This window comes from Amblyomma mixtum, chromosome 2, assembly GCF_055824585.1.
Source record: "Amblyomma mixtum isolate Tamu chromosome 2, ASM5582458v1, whole genome shotgun sequence".
In the NCBI taxonomy this organism is placed as follows: Eukaryota; Metazoa; Arthropoda; class Arachnida; order Ixodida; family Ixodidae; genus Amblyomma; species Amblyomma mixtum.
Window position 1 is genome coordinate 51,810,819 of NC_143013.1, and position 16,846 is coordinate 51,827,664.

At 45.1% G+C, this 16,846-nt stretch overlaps 1 protein-coding gene across 3 annotated transcripts in view; it reads left to right on the forward strand.

The window, feature by feature from the left end:
* The window catches only part of LOC149359331 (scm-like with four MBT domains protein 2), a 41,951-nt gene that overhangs the window by 10,707 nt on the left and 14,398 nt on the right, over window positions 1–16,846 (forward strand). For all 3 annotated transcript variants that reach the window (XM_089571585.1, XM_089571586.1, XM_089571587.1), the window contains exons 6-15: window positions 64–153; window positions 695–842; window positions 2,936–3,039; window positions 4,058–4,192; window positions 5,681–5,804; window positions 7,760–7,842; window positions 8,895–8,963; window positions 10,046–10,305; window positions 11,122–11,153; window positions 15,235–15,466. In XM_089571585.1, coding sequence (XP_089427711.1) covers window positions 64–153; window positions 695–842; window positions 2,936–3,039; window positions 4,058–4,192; window positions 5,681–5,804; window positions 7,760–7,842; window positions 8,895–8,963; window positions 10,046–10,305; window positions 11,122–11,153; window positions 15,235–15,466 — 1,277 coding nt within the window. The remainder of the gene's footprint in view (window positions 1–63; window positions 154–694; window positions 843–2,935; window positions 3,040–4,057; window positions 4,193–5,680; window positions 5,805–7,759; window positions 7,843–8,894; window positions 8,964–10,045; window positions 10,306–11,121; window positions 11,154–15,234; window positions 15,467–16,846) is intronic.

Here is a 16,846-nt window from a genome sequence, read left to right on the forward strand (position 1 = left end):
CACTAAAAATATATGTAAACAGGACTGTGCCATGATGTGTGGCTTGTGTGTATGTGCATGCAGAAAGGTTCAGCGCCCATTGACCAGATCCAGCCAGGCATGAAGCTGCTGGTGCTCGAGGAAGAGAACCCGCTGAATGGGTGGGCTGCTTCTGTAAGTCTCATCTTGTCCTCTCTGTGGGGGTGGTGAGTTTGCCAAGGTCTCCCCGTGACTTTGCAGAGGCTGAGATTGTGCTTATTGTTGAGCGGCTTGGTGCTTTGCAGTTCTGAGGTGGACTTCACCAAGTCTGAGTTTTCAGATGTGCAGTTTAGCTTGAGTGAAATATAGCAGTATGTTCAGTATTTGCATTGTAAATGTACTTTTATATATATAAAGAAAATTTCATGTAAATTTCATTTGTTCTTATTGTGTGTTGGTATGTAATAGCAAAATTTCATATTTTTCTCCTGACAAAATAATAAATGCATTCATTGCATGGGTGAGTCCATTTTGTGGGTAAATATGGCACTTTGTGATTGCTCTGGAAAATGTCAGAAAGTGTTTGCATCTTTGATGGCTCTGGAAAAGGTCAGATAGTGTTTGTATCTTTGCTCTGGAAAATGTCAAAGACAGTGTTTGCATTTTTGACGCATCCTCTGTTGCAGTTGTCTGCGGCTTAACTTTTTTTTTTGTCTCTGGCTGCCGTGTTGTGCAGGTCCTCAAGAACGTGGGGGGTCGTCTTCTCCTGCGCTACGATGGGTGCAGTGACCCTCAGTGGGACCTGTGGCTGTTCTACCTGTCGCACCGGGTCAAGCCCCTCGACACGCCCTCGCATGGCGACCAGAGCTATCGTCCGCCACAGTGTGAGCAAGCAGTCATATACCCTGCCATGGTGTTTACGGCAAGAGCCGTTATTGGGAACCTCCCTGAATCATCGCTGAAGCCGAATCCGTAATACTTGAGTGGTCTGGCTGTCTGGCAAATTTCAAATTAATTCATAATCATATTTACAAATTCTTTTTATTTTTAATTAAGTTTCAGCTTAAATTCAACTTTTGATTTAAATCTAGATTTAAATTTAATGGAAAGGTAAAAAAATCATCAAATAAAAATTTGAACTTTAAAATTTCTTGTTAAAGAATTTTAGATTTTTTTTAGAGGGCATTGAACCTTTTCTTTTTTTCAAAAAAAGTACAATGGAGGAGTCTAACGTGTCTTTTCTCACACTAATCCTCTTTTGTGGGCAGAACAAGGAGTGCCAACAAGTCAGGGTACAAGTTTTTTGTTAAAATGTTTGGTGATTTAGCTAACTTGCAGAATTTTTGAAGTTTTCCAGAGCAACCAGTGACAACTCTCACCAAATGCTTTGTCTCAGTCATAGCTAGTTTAAAGTTTCGTTTTTTGAGTCCTTGTCCCTGGTGCAGTCACCTGTTATACTAGTGAATCAGTTTCAGTGGTATAAAACAAATGGGTGTAAGCAGGACCATTTTGTGACCATGGCCGTTGGAAGGATATGTGGCATAAGGGGCGTATCCTGCACCTTGAAATGTGTTCCTGTCCTCATTCCTTTACTGTCTGACCAGTAGCTTACGTGCACTAGGCTATTGTTTCCTGGTGCTCCTCTTGTCTTCAGGGCAACATTTGTTTGCATTACCAAGCGCAAGTGAGGTGTGAGAACTTAAGTGCAGCCGATGTTCCCCGCAGCAAGCATGTTGCCTGAATACAAAATGGTTGCTTGAGTGGTGTAGAGCCTTGCTGTTTCTTCTTCTGTGAGCCTGTCTCATTTGTACTACCATTTTGGACTCTAGCACAGTGCCAGCTGGCCTATTGAAAAGTGTTACTTCAAGTATAGCGTCGTCCAAGAGATTAGTTTGGTGGTAGGCTTCAACACATGGTAACTTTGGTAACATGATTCTTCTGTATTTGATATCTGCCGCTGCGGTGGCTCAGCGGTTATGGTGCTCGGCTGCTGACCCAAAAGATGCGGGTTCGATCCCGGCCGCGGCGGCTAGAATTTCTTTGGAGGAGAAATTCTTGAGGCCCGTGTACTGTGCGATGTCAGTGCACGTTAAAGAACCCCAGGTGGTCGAAATTTCCGGAGCCCTCCACTACGGCGTCTCTCATAGCCTTAGTCGCTTTGAGACGTTAAACCATAAACCAAACCAAACCGTATTTGATATCTAAATTCACTGGAGTAGTTACATACTGCATTGACTTCTCAGCGTGTGATACTTTGGAATCTTTGCAATTAAATGCGCATGCCTAAATATGTGACTCCTCCGCATATCACACCTAATTTTAGAGGTCTGGATGAATAGTTAATCGAAAACATGGTAAGGTGCGAAACGAAATGCTAGTCACTGCATATGCTTATTGCACTTGATGTGAATAGATGCAGCGGCTAGGATTGCATTTCATTGGTGTGAACACATGCAGTGACTAACATTTAGTTTTGTACTTTGTCATGTTTTAAACACATGCACTAAGTGGGCAGATTCCACAGCATTACACGCTAAGAGAGAAGCGAAGTAGAGTGGGTCACCCATGTGCCTTCCAGTGCAGTGCGGCATCAGCTTCAATCTTATGTCACTTTTTAGTGCAAGCATCCATACTTCTCCGACTTTTACTGAGCATGGCGGCTGTCATGGCGTAGGCAGTTGTAACCCCGAAAGTCTTGTTCCTGTGCGAGATTTGGGATTGAGAGAGCATATTGTTCATGAGAATTCCATCGTGCAGTGTGTGGAACAGACTCTGATGGAATATTATGTTGGTGGAATTCTGTGCTTCCCTTGAAATGTTGCCACTGAGGTGGAAGGCAATTCAGGCATTCTTACCCCCATCATTGACGTCACTTTGAGGTTCTGGCCTTTGGCTGGCAGTCCTCTGTGAAGGAAAAGCTCACGCGTGAAGTGCAGTGGAAGACCTCCAGGTGACGCGAGACTCGTGTGATATGCAGGCATTGAGAGCCTGCACCCTCTGGACAAGTGGAAGCAAATCCTGCGCGAATCGATGGACGAGGCCCAGAAGTACAACAGCAAGATTCTGGCCAACATACTACAGGTGGGCTTGACTGTTGGGCTCTGTTCTGTTTTGGTCTGCCTTGATGCTTAATTTCTAGCTTTTCACTCGGTTTGATTGCATACTACATACTGTAGGTAATAAATGACTTCTTAGGACATTTTTAAGGCAGCACTGCATACTTTCAGCTTCAACTGTTGTACCATGGTCATTTCACAATCATCATCATCATAGAAGGCTTGTTGATGATATTGAAATGACCATGATACAATAATTGAAGCTTAAAAATCAGCATTTGTTGTCATTGCGGGTACCAGTAAACTGTACCCACGGGTTTAAAAGAACGTCAATTTGGGCAAGATGATGCATATTATTTGAGACAAAAATAATAGCGCTAAAGGGAGACAAAAACAAGAAATGCCCGAGGCATGACATGCGCTGTCCTGCATCGAGCCTTTCTTGTGTTTGTCGCTCTTTAGTGCTCATATTTTTCTGTCTCAAATAAAATGTACCCAGTGAAGAGTATCGTGCAGTTACTGTAACTGTTTTAATGGTTGGGAGGTATGAGATGTCTGAAATATACAAAAAAAATATTAAAAAAAAATATCAAGGCAGCTTAGGTATTACTGTTCAGATTTTTAGTTCGAAAAGTGTGTTCCTAAAAAACATCAGTATTCCTGCTGAGATGCTTTCAGACAAGTAATAAACAATGGGTAATTACTTGTGATTTTGAGATACCATGGTCATTGCATTTGTTTGGCTTGTTCGTCACGGCTGCAAAAGCAGCCCAATTACTGATGTAATTGCATTTGCATGACCAGGCACAGTTTGTAGTCCTTCCAGCTTTTTGTCTCCCATCCACACAGCCGAGACTCTATACTTTGTATAACGTTGGATTTGCTTGCGATGGACACAACCAGCAATGGCTTGTAGGAGGAATGTGAAGTCGCCTCGGCTGCATTGCAGAAATAATCAGAATCTAGCTGTCCCAGCTCAATGGATCACTTGGTGACTGCCCGTTGTTCTGCTTGTGACTAAATCCTGGGGCCTCTGTTTACAGCCCCCGGTGCCACTGTGTGAGCACAGCTTTGAAGTGGGCCACAAGGTGGAGCTTCTGCACCCTGTGAGCCGCAGGGAGGCCTGCCCCGCCACTGTCACGGCCACCCTTGCATCGGGACAGTGGTTCCTTGTCCAGGTCAGTAGTATAGGCACTGGGTAGCCTTGTTTATGCTTTGTTGCCTCCGTTTTGTTGCTGTGTTGCTTGCTGTGGGGTTAAAACGATAGAGCAGAACGGTGGGGCTAAAAATTAACATGCAGGAAACCAGATTAATGTTCAACAGTCTTGCAAGGGAACAGCAGTTCGCAATTGGTAGCCAGGTGCTGGAAGTAGTGAGAGAATATGTCTACTTAAGGCAGGTGGCGACCGCTGATCTGGATCATGAGAGGAAAATAACTAGAAGAATAAGAATGGGGTGGAGCGCATATGGCAGGTTCTCTAAGATCATGAATGGCAGTTTACCAATATCCCTCAAGAGAAAAGTCTACAACAGCTGTATCTTACCGGTACTCACCTATGGGGCAGAAACATGGAGGCTAACAAAGAGGGTTCAGCTTAAGTTAAGGACAACGCAGCGAGCTATGGAAAGAAAAATGACAGGTGTAACGTTAAGAGATCGGAAGTGGGCGGAGTGGGTGAGGGAACAAACGCGGGTTAATTTCATTCTAGTCGGAATCGTGAAGAAGAAATGGACTTGGGCAGCGCACGTAATGCGAAGACCAGGTAACTGTTGGTCGTTAATGGTAAAAGAGTGGATTCCAAGAGAAGGTAAGCATAGCAGGGGGCGGCAGAAAGTTAGGTGGGCGCATGAGATTAAGAAGTTTGCGGGAATACGGTGGCTGCAACTGGCAAAGGATGACAGAGTTAATTGGAGAGACATGGGAGAGGCCTTTGCCCTGCAGTGGGAGTAGGCAGGCTGATGATGATGATGATGATGATTGCTGTGATTTATTGTCCTGCTGTTTTGGAAAGAGACTTAAAGAGGTGTGTGGTGTCCAAAAAAACGTCACAGGCGATCAGTGCAGTTCATGCGGCGGTGTATGCATTAGCATTAAAGAGCAGACTGTGGATGGAGTTGAATCACTGACACCGACCCAATTTTGTTACCAATTGGCCTTGAAGAGCGTGTTAACGACCTGTGGACCGTATTTTTCTGCTGTCCAACCTCCTTCATATCTGTGATTGGTCACCACGTTTCCTCCTTTTGATTCTCCCGCCTTCTCTCCACATTCCACTCAGCGGCATCACACAACACCAGGTGGACAGACTTTGCGAGGATGAGGGTAGAAATGTCTAGAAATGTCAAGTCATACCCAGATTTAGGAACTTGGTGAACCCCCGAAAAGCACTTCTGGGAACCCTGGGCTTCCATGGAACCCAGTTTGCTAAACCCTGTTCTAGGCTATGAGGAAATTTGTTCAGTAGGGCTCCGGGCTAACATTTACCACCTGAGGTTTTTTAACATGCACTGCTGTGGCATGGCTGAATGACTGTGTAATATGCCTCAGGACCAGAAATGAACTGCACTTTCGTCAACCCATTTGAGGTCCCTTCTATGTGAATTTCTGGGCCCTTGAGTGTCACTGGGAACATTGCCAAATGCCCATTGATTAAACTGTCGTGCAGGTGGACGACCTGCGGCACCCCACGGAGGCACCACCGCTGGTTCGCTGCTGCCACGCTCAGTCTCAGACACTTCTACCAGTCGGGTGGGCGCAGGAGCATGGGCTGTCCCTCCTGGCACCCCCTGGTCAGTCAGAGTGGTGTGGCCGCATGTGCCACCGTGTTTTTCTCTCGTTGTGACACCCTTGTCATTGCCAGTCTGCTCAATAATTCATTCTTGAAGGTATCAGTGAGCGCTATCACAATACGGAAAGGACAAACGTACAAACGATGTGCTTCTAACAACTGTTTATTCTCTGAAGAAGCATATACACATATTGACGTCATATCATCTGCCGGGAATCTGGCACCTCATTGTGCACACTGTAAATGCACACCACTGCTAAAAAACACCAAGGTAATAGGTCGGGCTAGAAACTGACGGGAACGTGAAATTATAAAAGCTTTCGCAATGCATGTTACTCCAGATAAGCAATGCGTCAGCTCGCCTTCGGTGATGTTAGAGAGAACTGAATTAACCTACCTCAAGAATAGTAATCTTCGGCTGTTGTGAGTGCACGCGTTGTTTTTTTTTTCCTTCATATCATTCCTGTCAATGCCGTGCGCCCTTCCCTCTTCTGTGTATGATATGACCTCAATATGTGTATATAGTCATGTTTCTTCAGAGAATAAACAGTTGTTAGAAGTGCTTCATCCTGTGTGTTCGTCCTTTCTGTATTGTGATAGGGCTCACCAATACCTTCAAGAATATATTTCCAACTAGCCCCAGTAGTAGCTCTTTTGTCAATAAATCAGCTGCTCTGTCAACCATAGGTCCGTGCACTAGATAGATGGGGCTTGTTGCAACTAAATGCCACTTGTGGGTGCCACAAGAAGCTGTCTTTATTGCCAACGGGCACCTACGTACAACTGTGTTTGGCCTAGCGATGGTATTTGGCTTAGTCACTCGATTTGGGCGAGGGAGTGCTTGAGTGAGTGAGAGGGAGTGAGTGTAACAGAGAGAAGGAAGAAACTGCATTGAAAAGTAACTGCATTCTATCTTAGAGGGGAAGCAAATGCATGGTGGTCAAGTGCCCATAAGATGCAGCCCAAAGGAGCTTTGAGGTGCATGCCAGTAGTTGGTTTATTTTTCCCTCCTGTTCAGTTCATCCCAAAGTCTCAGGAAGGGAAAAGAAAATTAAGAGCTTCTGGAAAGCACAAAGAGAACGCCCAAAAAAAGAATTCAGCATTACTGGGTTATGACCCGCCATGGCGGTGGCTCAGTGGTTAAGGCACTCGTCTACTGAACCGGAGTACCTGGGTTTGAATTCGACCACGGTGGCCGTGTTTCAATGGAGGCGAAACGCAAAAGGCGCCCATGTGCTGTATGATGTCAGTGCATGTTAAAGATCCCCAGGGGATCAAAATTATTCAGGAGCCACTGAACTACGGCACTGCAGGGGGGGGGGTCACTGAGGCACCCAGAGTGTGGCCACTGAGGCAGAGTATCTATTATACGGCTGATGCATGCTATTCTGGCAAAAAGCACTTATCTCTTGCCGTGGCTTATTTTCAGTATTGCTCTGCAATTTTTTCAGCTGGTAGTGCAGGGTTAAATTTTCTCAGGGTTTCTTTAGTCTAGATGGGCTTAGTGGATGTTTTTATTTCAATAATGGCTTTGACACACACACAGTATTGACTTTGAATGTGGAAATTTTTAGTGTTTTAGTGTATTTTTTCTCTTGTTGTTGCTTGCTTTTGTCTTTTCTAGTGTATTTGCAAATGTAGAAATCGTGTTCACATGAAAAGCACTGCCTTTTGTGGAGCACTTGTGGCTTGACAGAAGCCCAGTTTTCCCGCTTCTCTATTTTCGTGTCGTTCTTCCCTCATTGTTTTAATTCACCGTTGCCCCCATTTAGTTTGCCCGTGTGCTGCAATATCGAAAGCCACTATGCTTTCTTTAGAGGCCATCTAGGCTAAGTCTACCCTTGGAGCATGAACTGCTCATCGTCCAGTGGCAGTAATAACTATTTGCCATACTGTTGAGTAGTGCTGCTACAAGCCGGACAATTTCATTGGCACGGTGCCCTTTTTACGTTGCAGGCTATACATGTGAGACATTCGGCTGGGACGAGTACCTCAAGTCATGTGGTGCCAAGGCTGCTCCGAGATCGTGCTTTCACCTGGTGAGTGTGCTGTTGTTTGTGGTGGAAGTTCGCACTTGCTGCAGAGTTTTAGTGGAAGAACCCAATGGGCACTTGGAACTCCCTTCGACATCCTGGGGACGTTTGAGACATCCTGCGGACGTCCAGTGGAGTTTCAGTGCTCACCAGGAAAGTCCTTTGTAAACCATTATTTGTGGCCTGTGGGAAAACACTGTGCAGGCCAGCTTGTTGTTATGTACAACTGGTTGGCACACCTGTCCTCTTCTTAGTTCGACACACTCAATACCGTAGTCACTCTTATAGTGAACATACTTTTTTTCCTCAAAAAATTAGCAAAAATTTTGGTGTTGTGTTTATTGTGTGGGGTAATGTATTAGCAAGAATCTACATTTCCACATTTATTATTTAAGGATGTTCAGTCTGTTGGTAAATTCAAAATTTTGAATGTTTTTCAGGTGTAAAATCTGGGGGTCACATAACATCTGGGCCAAGATTACAACCTGCATTGTATGTGGTTGTGACAGTCGGTAACTGGGTCTGAAGGGGTGAAAAAACAAGGTGGCGTGCTGGTTGTTTTGTCCCCTGTTCTTGTGTTTAGGCTGTCAGTTAATGAGATGCAGAAATCTTGGCATTTTCCTTCGTTTGCGCATTTACCTGTTAAAATTCATCTTGGACACCCAGGAACGTGAACAGCAGCCTGACTTCATCAGAACGGTACATTTGTTGGACATGTGCTGAAACGACTAACCAAAGTTTGAAATGGGAAGCAGAGAGCCATTTTAATTCATTGTATTAAGTTTCTGACGTCAGTGATGTGCCTTGCAGTTTAGGATATAGTAATATTGTAGTCAGTAAAGTTTTCTTGTAGTGTCTTAGAACATTTCTGTTGGTGTGCACCTCATTTGACTGCCTGACATCGCCCTGAAATATTGCCGAAGCCAGCAGTGATGGAGGGAATATGTGGTTATTATGTTTTGTGTATGCTGTTGTGTGCAATATACATGTGTAATTTTTTAATGCTACCCAATCATGGCTGGTCTAAGGTTGACCTGTTGTCCTTTGTTCTGTAACAGGAAGAAGACACTCTGGGCTTTGAGCCAAACCAGAAACTGGAGGTGGTCAGCAGCAAGAACCAAAATGAGGTGGGCGTGCGTCTCTCATATGAGGCGTTGAGAAAAGCCTGTTAAATTACAGATTCAGCCCTTTCAACACCTTTTTGCACAGTGTTATATGTTTTGCACAGTGTTATATGTTTTGCACAGTGTTTTAATTTACCGTTTACTATTGTTCTAATTTTCTGGTGATGGCTGAAGGTTCTTATTAATTAGTCAATACTGAAAAACATTAAGCGGCTACAAAAAATTAGTGTACAGTTAGTAGCAGTAGTTGATACACATCACATGTTGGACCCTGTGCCCTCAAATTCCATCACAAAACTTCTTACTCGTATTGAATCATTCTCTCCATGTTGGGTGTTTGGAACTCTGAACTCATACTAATCGTCTAGCACATTTCTCACGTCCACTTCCAGCATCCTTTGTTGAGCTCGTTTTGTGATTGCTTGTCACCGTACTTGTATCAGCCGCTTTTCTTTGTTTTGGGAGGGTGAAGACTCATTAGTTGAGGCCTCTGCACAGGCCTTTCATTTGCAGCTTGGAACCACAGCAGGGTTGAATGGAATTCAGTTTTAAGGTGAAAGCCTTTAATGGCTCATACTCATGGCCATGACTCTGTCCGTCTGTCCGTTACATAAAACGTTTGTGATTTGTGGCGTTCACGACAGATGGCACCACCCATCTGAGCATGCTAACTACTATGCTATGCCGACTTCTTGCCAACACATATGCAGTTCTTGTCTTGACGGTGCGGGCAGGGCACGTTTTTTCTTATTTCTTTTTTTAAGCCAAACTAATATCTGTCTAGCGTAAGGCAAGCCCGTTTTGCTCTAAGCGGTGCGGGCCGGGTGCTATTATTTTTCTTTCCTTTTACACGCCCACCCTAATTTTTTGTCTAGTGTAAGGCAGCTCGTGCCCTAGGCGGTGCGGGCTGGGCAACATTATTTTCCTTTCTTTTTTTCTCTGCCCATACTAATATATGTCTAGTGTAAGGACGCTGTAGAGTGTTGTGGGAAAGCTTTTTTCCTGCATCGCACTTTAGATCACCAAAGTGCCCCCTCGAAACTTTAAATGTCGCTGCCCTTGTTGTGTTGCATGCCCCCACTCAGCTGTGTGTGGGCACGGTGGAGCGAGTGTGCCCGCCCCTGGTGTGGGTTCGCCTGGAGGACGGCACCGAGGGCGGCACCGGTCTGGTGCTGCCGCTGCGCTCCCAGCAGCTCTTCCCCGTCGGCTGGTGTGGCTCCAACGGATGGCCGCTGCGTGCCCCCCGCGACTGGCCGCCCCCTCGCCGGCCCTCCGTACAGTCGCCGCTCAGGCGAGCAAGTGGCACCGCAGCGCCATCGTCTGCGGCTGGCACTGAGGCAACCAGGTGGGGTGAAACTGGAGGTTCCTTAAATTTGCATTTCAGTGCGGTAAAATTTGATCAATTCAGAATTGCTTATCTCAAACTTCTGGTTTATTCAAACCGATGCTTGGGCCCTGTTAACATAACTGGCATTATTAATTAAGGCTTCTCTCAGTTTGTAGCCTGTGTAGCTCAAACAAATTTCCAAGTTAGAATCGTTGAGAGTGGACTGTACTTTTTCATTCTTTGGGTAGTCCAGTTAATTCTCGTACTTAGGTTGCAAGCGATGAGACTTGTTTTTATTGTTTGGAGAATTTGTTTTTCATTGTTCGGCACCGTGGCCAGTCTTTATCTACTGTTGCATTGCCCAGTGGTGTTATTCATTTTTCCTGATTTTGTCTTTCTACATGGAACTAACTGGGAAGCACGTAGCTGTGTAGAGAAAAAGCAGGATATTTGCAAATAAAAAATACCAACTGCTTGCATTGTGCCTGAGCCAGTAGTTGAAGTGAATTCGTTAGGCATGTGTATACCTACATTTCAGTAAAAAATTATTTTCAGGCAGATATAAATGCACAGGGAAATAAATGTGAAAGAGTGACAGGGTGTGAAGATATCAGTATACAGTATTGGTACTGAAATAACTGACGGGTTTGTGTCTCTTTCAGCAAACCATGCGAGTCCATGTTTTGTTTTGAGCTGTGACTCCTTCTCTACAACAATCTTCCTGTTGGCTGTGCACACGTTTTTTTCGCATTGTTTGATAGCATACAGCAAAATGCATATTGATCTGCTGTTTTTGCATTTGTAACACCTTATTTTTTTTATTTTTCATTACAGCAAAAAGTCTGGATCTGTGGAAGCCAAGTCAGGTGAGAACTCATGTGCTGGAATTGCCATCATAATCAACCTCATTGATCTCCAATTAGCTCTCTCTTATGCCGGCTGCGTTAGCCCTATCCTCTAATATTGTCATCGTCGTCTCTGCAAAATGCAATTCATTTACGATTCAGCAATTATATTGATAAGCAGAGCCATTCATTAGTGGAGATTATCATAGTGACTCACATATAGGTTGATCTGTTTTTCTTTTTAATCGTACTCTCCAGACTTGGGGAAGAGTCGACCAGTATGCAAATCAGCCAGGGCAGGGGGTGAACCCTTTTACATGCTCTGAAAAGGAAGGGAGAATGATGGCAACAACATTACTGTGCTCTGGCTGGCAGCTTTCATAACCTATGGCAGTTACTGCCATTGTTAATGTCCACAAAGCTTTTCCACGCCTTTTCTTCTCTCAGAAAGCTGGGTAGAAGATTGTCAGGTAAGGCCAATCGAAGATAAGAATGGGGCCCCACTGCAGCGTCAGTGTGTCGACTGCGCACTTTAGAGGAACTGTCATAAAAACGAAACTGCTCAGCTGCTCACGAACACAAGTGAGCCTTCCAAACATGGGCACCATTCTTGGCACCATTTAAGCAAGCCGTCGTCTCATGTGCAGAGGCATAAAAAAATTCCAACAGCAGTGATTTCAATGTTGCCAAAAATGCGTGAGGCACTGGGGAAAGCAGTGGGAACACCTCTCAGGCATAGAGTTTCTGACAGTGCAACCACAGCTTGTGTATGTAATATGCTGTGCAAGCTGCCTTAATTGCAAGTTGATGGTTTGGAACCTCCGTTTGTCAGTCGATGCGACATTCTAACTTTTAGTGCAAAACACTACTTAGCGCACTCCCAGCCAAGAACCTTGTGTGAAGCCTCGGAGTAACTTGGGTAAGCTCGGGTAAGTTCGGAGGAGCGTTGTGCCAGTTGTAGCCAGTGGGAGGGTGACCTTGAAGGTGACTTTGGTCAAACCTAGCATAGCAACAGCCCACTCAGAAATAAAATAAATATTCCCACGACTGGGTTTCGAATCTGCAGAGGTGTGAACAGATCAGCTTCACTGGCCACTGCATGAAGGCACTACGCTATTGCCACATCCCATCCCATCCCATCCCATCTCCCATATCCCATATCCCATATCCCATCATGTCTCGTGTTAAACTCAACGCGCTCTCGCACTGTGCATTGCACATTGTCGTCTTCATCAACTTCCATCTGCGGCGCGAGCAGATCAGATCAGCTTAACCTTGATCAGAGCTTAACCTGAGCCTAATATCATCGCCAGACATGCAGACGACCCAGCAAAGCAAAACCATGAGCCAACCAGGCTAATTGCATGTTTTCTTACGCCTACTCAGATTAACTACGTTAAAGCCCTACCATTTCTTTTTCTTTAGCAACCACAGCTCAAGTATGTAGTATGCTGTGCCACGTGCCCCAATTGCACATTGATGGTTTGGAGCTTCCATTTGTCAATCGATATTACATTCAAACTTCTTTCTTTAGCGATTTCTGAAGTTAGGAGGCCAACCGTATCAACCAATATGCGAGTGAAATATGGTACTTGTGCTTGCAAATGTTTACTGTACGTTGGAAACAGTGCAGCTAATTTGTTGTGCCAATTCTTTATTTACACGAGCGGTAGTGCACTCAAGTTGAGTTTTCAGGCTTTGCATGATGGTGCGTGATGCTGCTGCTTGAGATTAGTTAGTGCCATTTGCTTGCTCGTTAGATCGATGGTCTACAAGAATGGTATAAGCAAGGCAGCAAACCTCTTCACTGAGCCGAGGTTTTGTGCATGCAGCGTCAGGGGTCTGCTAATATTTCTGGCCCTTTCACGACCATTTACAAGAGCACTTTGTGCTATGTTTTTAACTCTTTCGCTACCGCGCCATAGGCAATCGTTCGCATATGATCGATTCAAATCGCCCACGCAAAAAAGCTAATTTTGGAGCGTCGTGGACGTGCTACGCCATCTAGTTAGTGAGCTCAACAACTGCTATTTCGATTGCAGCCTTGGTTTCAGTGTTTTGACATGAGGGGGCGCCGTGAAAAATAAAACTTTGAACGGCCGCAGCAGCGTCAGCCGGAGAAAATGGCGTCCGCGTCGCCGCGCGCTCCTCAAAAGTGAAAGCTGACAGCGAGCACGTCGGCCGGTTTCGGTTTCGTTTTTTGCGACGAAAGCAGCGGTTATTAGTCGGGCAACAATGTAGAAACATCGGATTTCGGTTTCGACAGTGAGACTTCGCCTCGGGAGCCTGGAACGTCAGCGCGTACTTGCATGTAAGTTCTGTTTTCGTTCGCTGTGTGTTTTCTGTGGCGCATACGGTTTGTAATTGATGACAGTGGTTTATTTTTGTGCTTCAGGGTCTTGACAACGTATGGCGAAGACAGTTTGCCAAATGCTCAAGGTCGCGTCGCGTTTTTCAACCAAGACGACAGCTAGGCGTCCATATCGGCACATCGGTGCGGAGCGGCGCTCGGAGATTCTCTCGACTTCTCGACTTTTTTTTTGATGCTCTTCACGGCGGAAATGATGAAGACCGTGTGCGGAAACACTAATAAGTATGCATGGATGAAGATTTTCAGCAAATTCGGCGTGACGGCTCATGGGAAGACGTGAATCTGTTCGATATTCTGATGTTCATTGGAATCATCATATACATTGGAATTGTTGACCTGCCACGACTGTATCTCTACTGAAATACCAGAATAATCTATTCTGGCCCTCTGCCATCAAAAATAATTTCTCAAAATTTTTTTTTTTCGCTTTTTTTGTTTGTTTTTTTTGCACGTAACGGACCCGGATGATTCAGTGGTGGCAGCTTCTATTGGCAAGACTTGGAAAGTGTCCTGGCTTTTGAACCACATTGATCAAACTTATTTTATCGATCCTGATGTTTTAGAGCCTGCCTAAAATTCCAAATTTTATCAGCTAGCTTTCAGGGAGCAGCTCATTCAAGAAATCTTCGGGTATGATGAGGGAAAAGAAGTCCACGCCCCTAATCCTCCCATAGAATCCATTCAACACCAACCGAAAATAATGAAAAAAAGAAGAAACTGCAAGCTCGGCTATCAGAGAACAAGGGAGGAACAAAGATAAAACCTTATGTGAAGCACTTGTCAGTCTACTTCTGCTTCACATCTTCACCCCTGATTGCTCTTCACAGTGGCACCACAGTCATGACCCCTGACTTGACAAGCCATGGAAAGTGCAGTAAATTTTTCTCAAAGCTGAAACTGTGAATAATGACAGCTATAAACATGTGCAACAGTTTGTATATTCCAGTTTTCCTCTAATCAAGTTCGGGCTTAGTGCAGCCGGTAATTTTTGTTTTTGCTATATACTTTTTTTGTGTTTTTAGAAAATTTCACAAATAAATGTTCATTTACTTTTGCACACACAACTCTTCTGTTTGTTTCATTCAGAAGTGTAACTAATAAGCACAATTTCATGCATTGCAATATGTGCTGGGTGTATTAGTTCTTGTGAAAAAAAGTTTTGTTTCAGTAGACTCCAAATTGTGCATTTTTTCGCGGTAGCGAAAGAGTTAAGGGTACCCCAAGATGGAGTGTGGTTTTGAAATAAAGCAGTAATTACTCATTAGCCTCCACACGAGCACTGCCATACAGCTGCAAAGGAGCCATACAGCTTTCACAGAAACTTCATAGTGGAAGAAAAATTTGTCCTGGTCTTGGAATTGAACAGGGGAATAATATGTAGCTGATTACAAGAGCAGTTTGAGTGGAAGATCTAATGCAGGCTACTGGTAACAATCTTACATGAGATTGTATCGTCAGCATCACGATTGGTGTCATGGTGTCATCACGATTGGTGTCACGATTGGTGTCATTTGTCTGCTCACCGACAATGACGTGTGCTTCCGTAGCTGTTATATTTTCTGGCTTTTTGGATAACTGTCATGCACTGCTTTGCAGGCTAGGATCTGTGTCATCTGTTTGCTGGAACGCTTCACTCAAATGCTTGCTTCCCCCCAGCTGCGGGCTAGGATCTAGGATCTGTGTCATCTGTTTGCTGAAGCGCTTCACTCGAATGCTCCCCCCCACCTGCAGGCTGGTGTCCTGCTCTGCACCTGAACCACCGGTGCTTCTCGGGGCCCCTGCTGTCCAAGGGTCGTCTGGCAGAGTTGCCGCGCCAGACGGGTCCCGGTCCAGTGGCGCTGGTGTTGCGCGAGGTGTTGGCGCAGCTCATTGGTGTCGCCTACAAGCCCAGCCGCGTGCTGGCCATCCTGCAGCTGCGCGGAAGCCCCACACCCGGCATGCACCAGCAGACCCTCAAGGCCAAGTGAGTGTGCTGATTGTCAGTGAGAAGCGGCTAAGGGAAGGGGGGGAGGGGGGGAAAGGTTTTTATTACATTTTTAAGGTTGTGTGTGCTTGTAGCAACCTGCTGGCAAATCTCTCGAGATGCCAGGCGCATAGTATGGAGGAAGGCTTGGGCACAAGCCTATATACTCCGTTTCACACACAGCAGGCAACGCTGTGGAGGTTGTTGAAGTAGAGTGTCTGCAAAACTATATTACTCCGTCATGTGTCATTTGTTCTCGAAACTCCAGTCATTGTTCGGACGAATACAAAGAGCGTATAAAACGATGTAGTAGCACTGAAAGTCATGGTCGAAGCTGTGAGGCGCTCAGTGTTCGGGCTCTCTGGCCATAATTTTCACGGAGTGTGAACTACTTTTTCGGCGCGGATTTAGTAGAAGTGATTCGCCCTACCAACCGCGCATCAAACCACCACTTGTACCTTTTGCTTTGCTTCTTGAAGTTGCGACAAGTCGCATGACGCAAATGTGGCAAGAGGTGAAACGAAGTTTTACTTAAGATTTGTCGCTACGAAATATGCTTGTGTTCACTTTAGTTGTGTGGCGAACTACTTTTTTTGCATGCGGACTTAGCCTGCGCAAACAGGCGCGCTAGCTTTGCAGCGTTGCCTGCTATGTATGAAACGGAGTATAGTGGCAGTGGTCTCTCTCACAGCTATGTACAGGCTTGTTGTTTGCACATTGTGAAATTTTTACAGCAAGCATACAAAATATTAGTTCGTTTGTGCAGATGACATGATGAGACAAACCGAAGCCACTTATATTGGAATTTGTAGAGGACTCCTTTGGCTAATTTTAGACCTGAAACGTTTTTCGTGGTATATACTCGCTGTGTGCAGAGCTATAGTGCAATCATGTTAAAGGTGCACTGAAGAGGAATCTGAACTCGTCTTTTTGCCGCGGGAACTCAATCTGCACGTTCCGAGCATTTTTAGAAACTTCGATTTATTGCCCTGTGTGGCTGATTTTCCTAATTAAATCGAATTAACGTCTGGCTCCCGCCTTTTCTTTAATTCTCCCTCGTATGTTTGGCGGAGTCGACCAACGCGTGGAGTGCCTTTCAGCCAGTCCCGCGGTGGCTTGCCGCTCTGCCATTGGCGGAGTAATACGTAGTAGTCCAAATAGTCCGCGCGTATTTTTATTTCTGCGGGCTTATTTTGCGGCTATATTATCTGCGAATGAAACTATTTATTCACGGAAACATAAAAAACAAAATAAAGCGAAAGCAAAGCCTCCACGGAGCTGGCTGCAAGGCACTCCACGCGTTGGTCGACTCCGCCCACCGTACGAGGGAGAATTAAAAAAAAAAAAAAGGTGGAAGCCGGACGTTAATTCGATTTAATT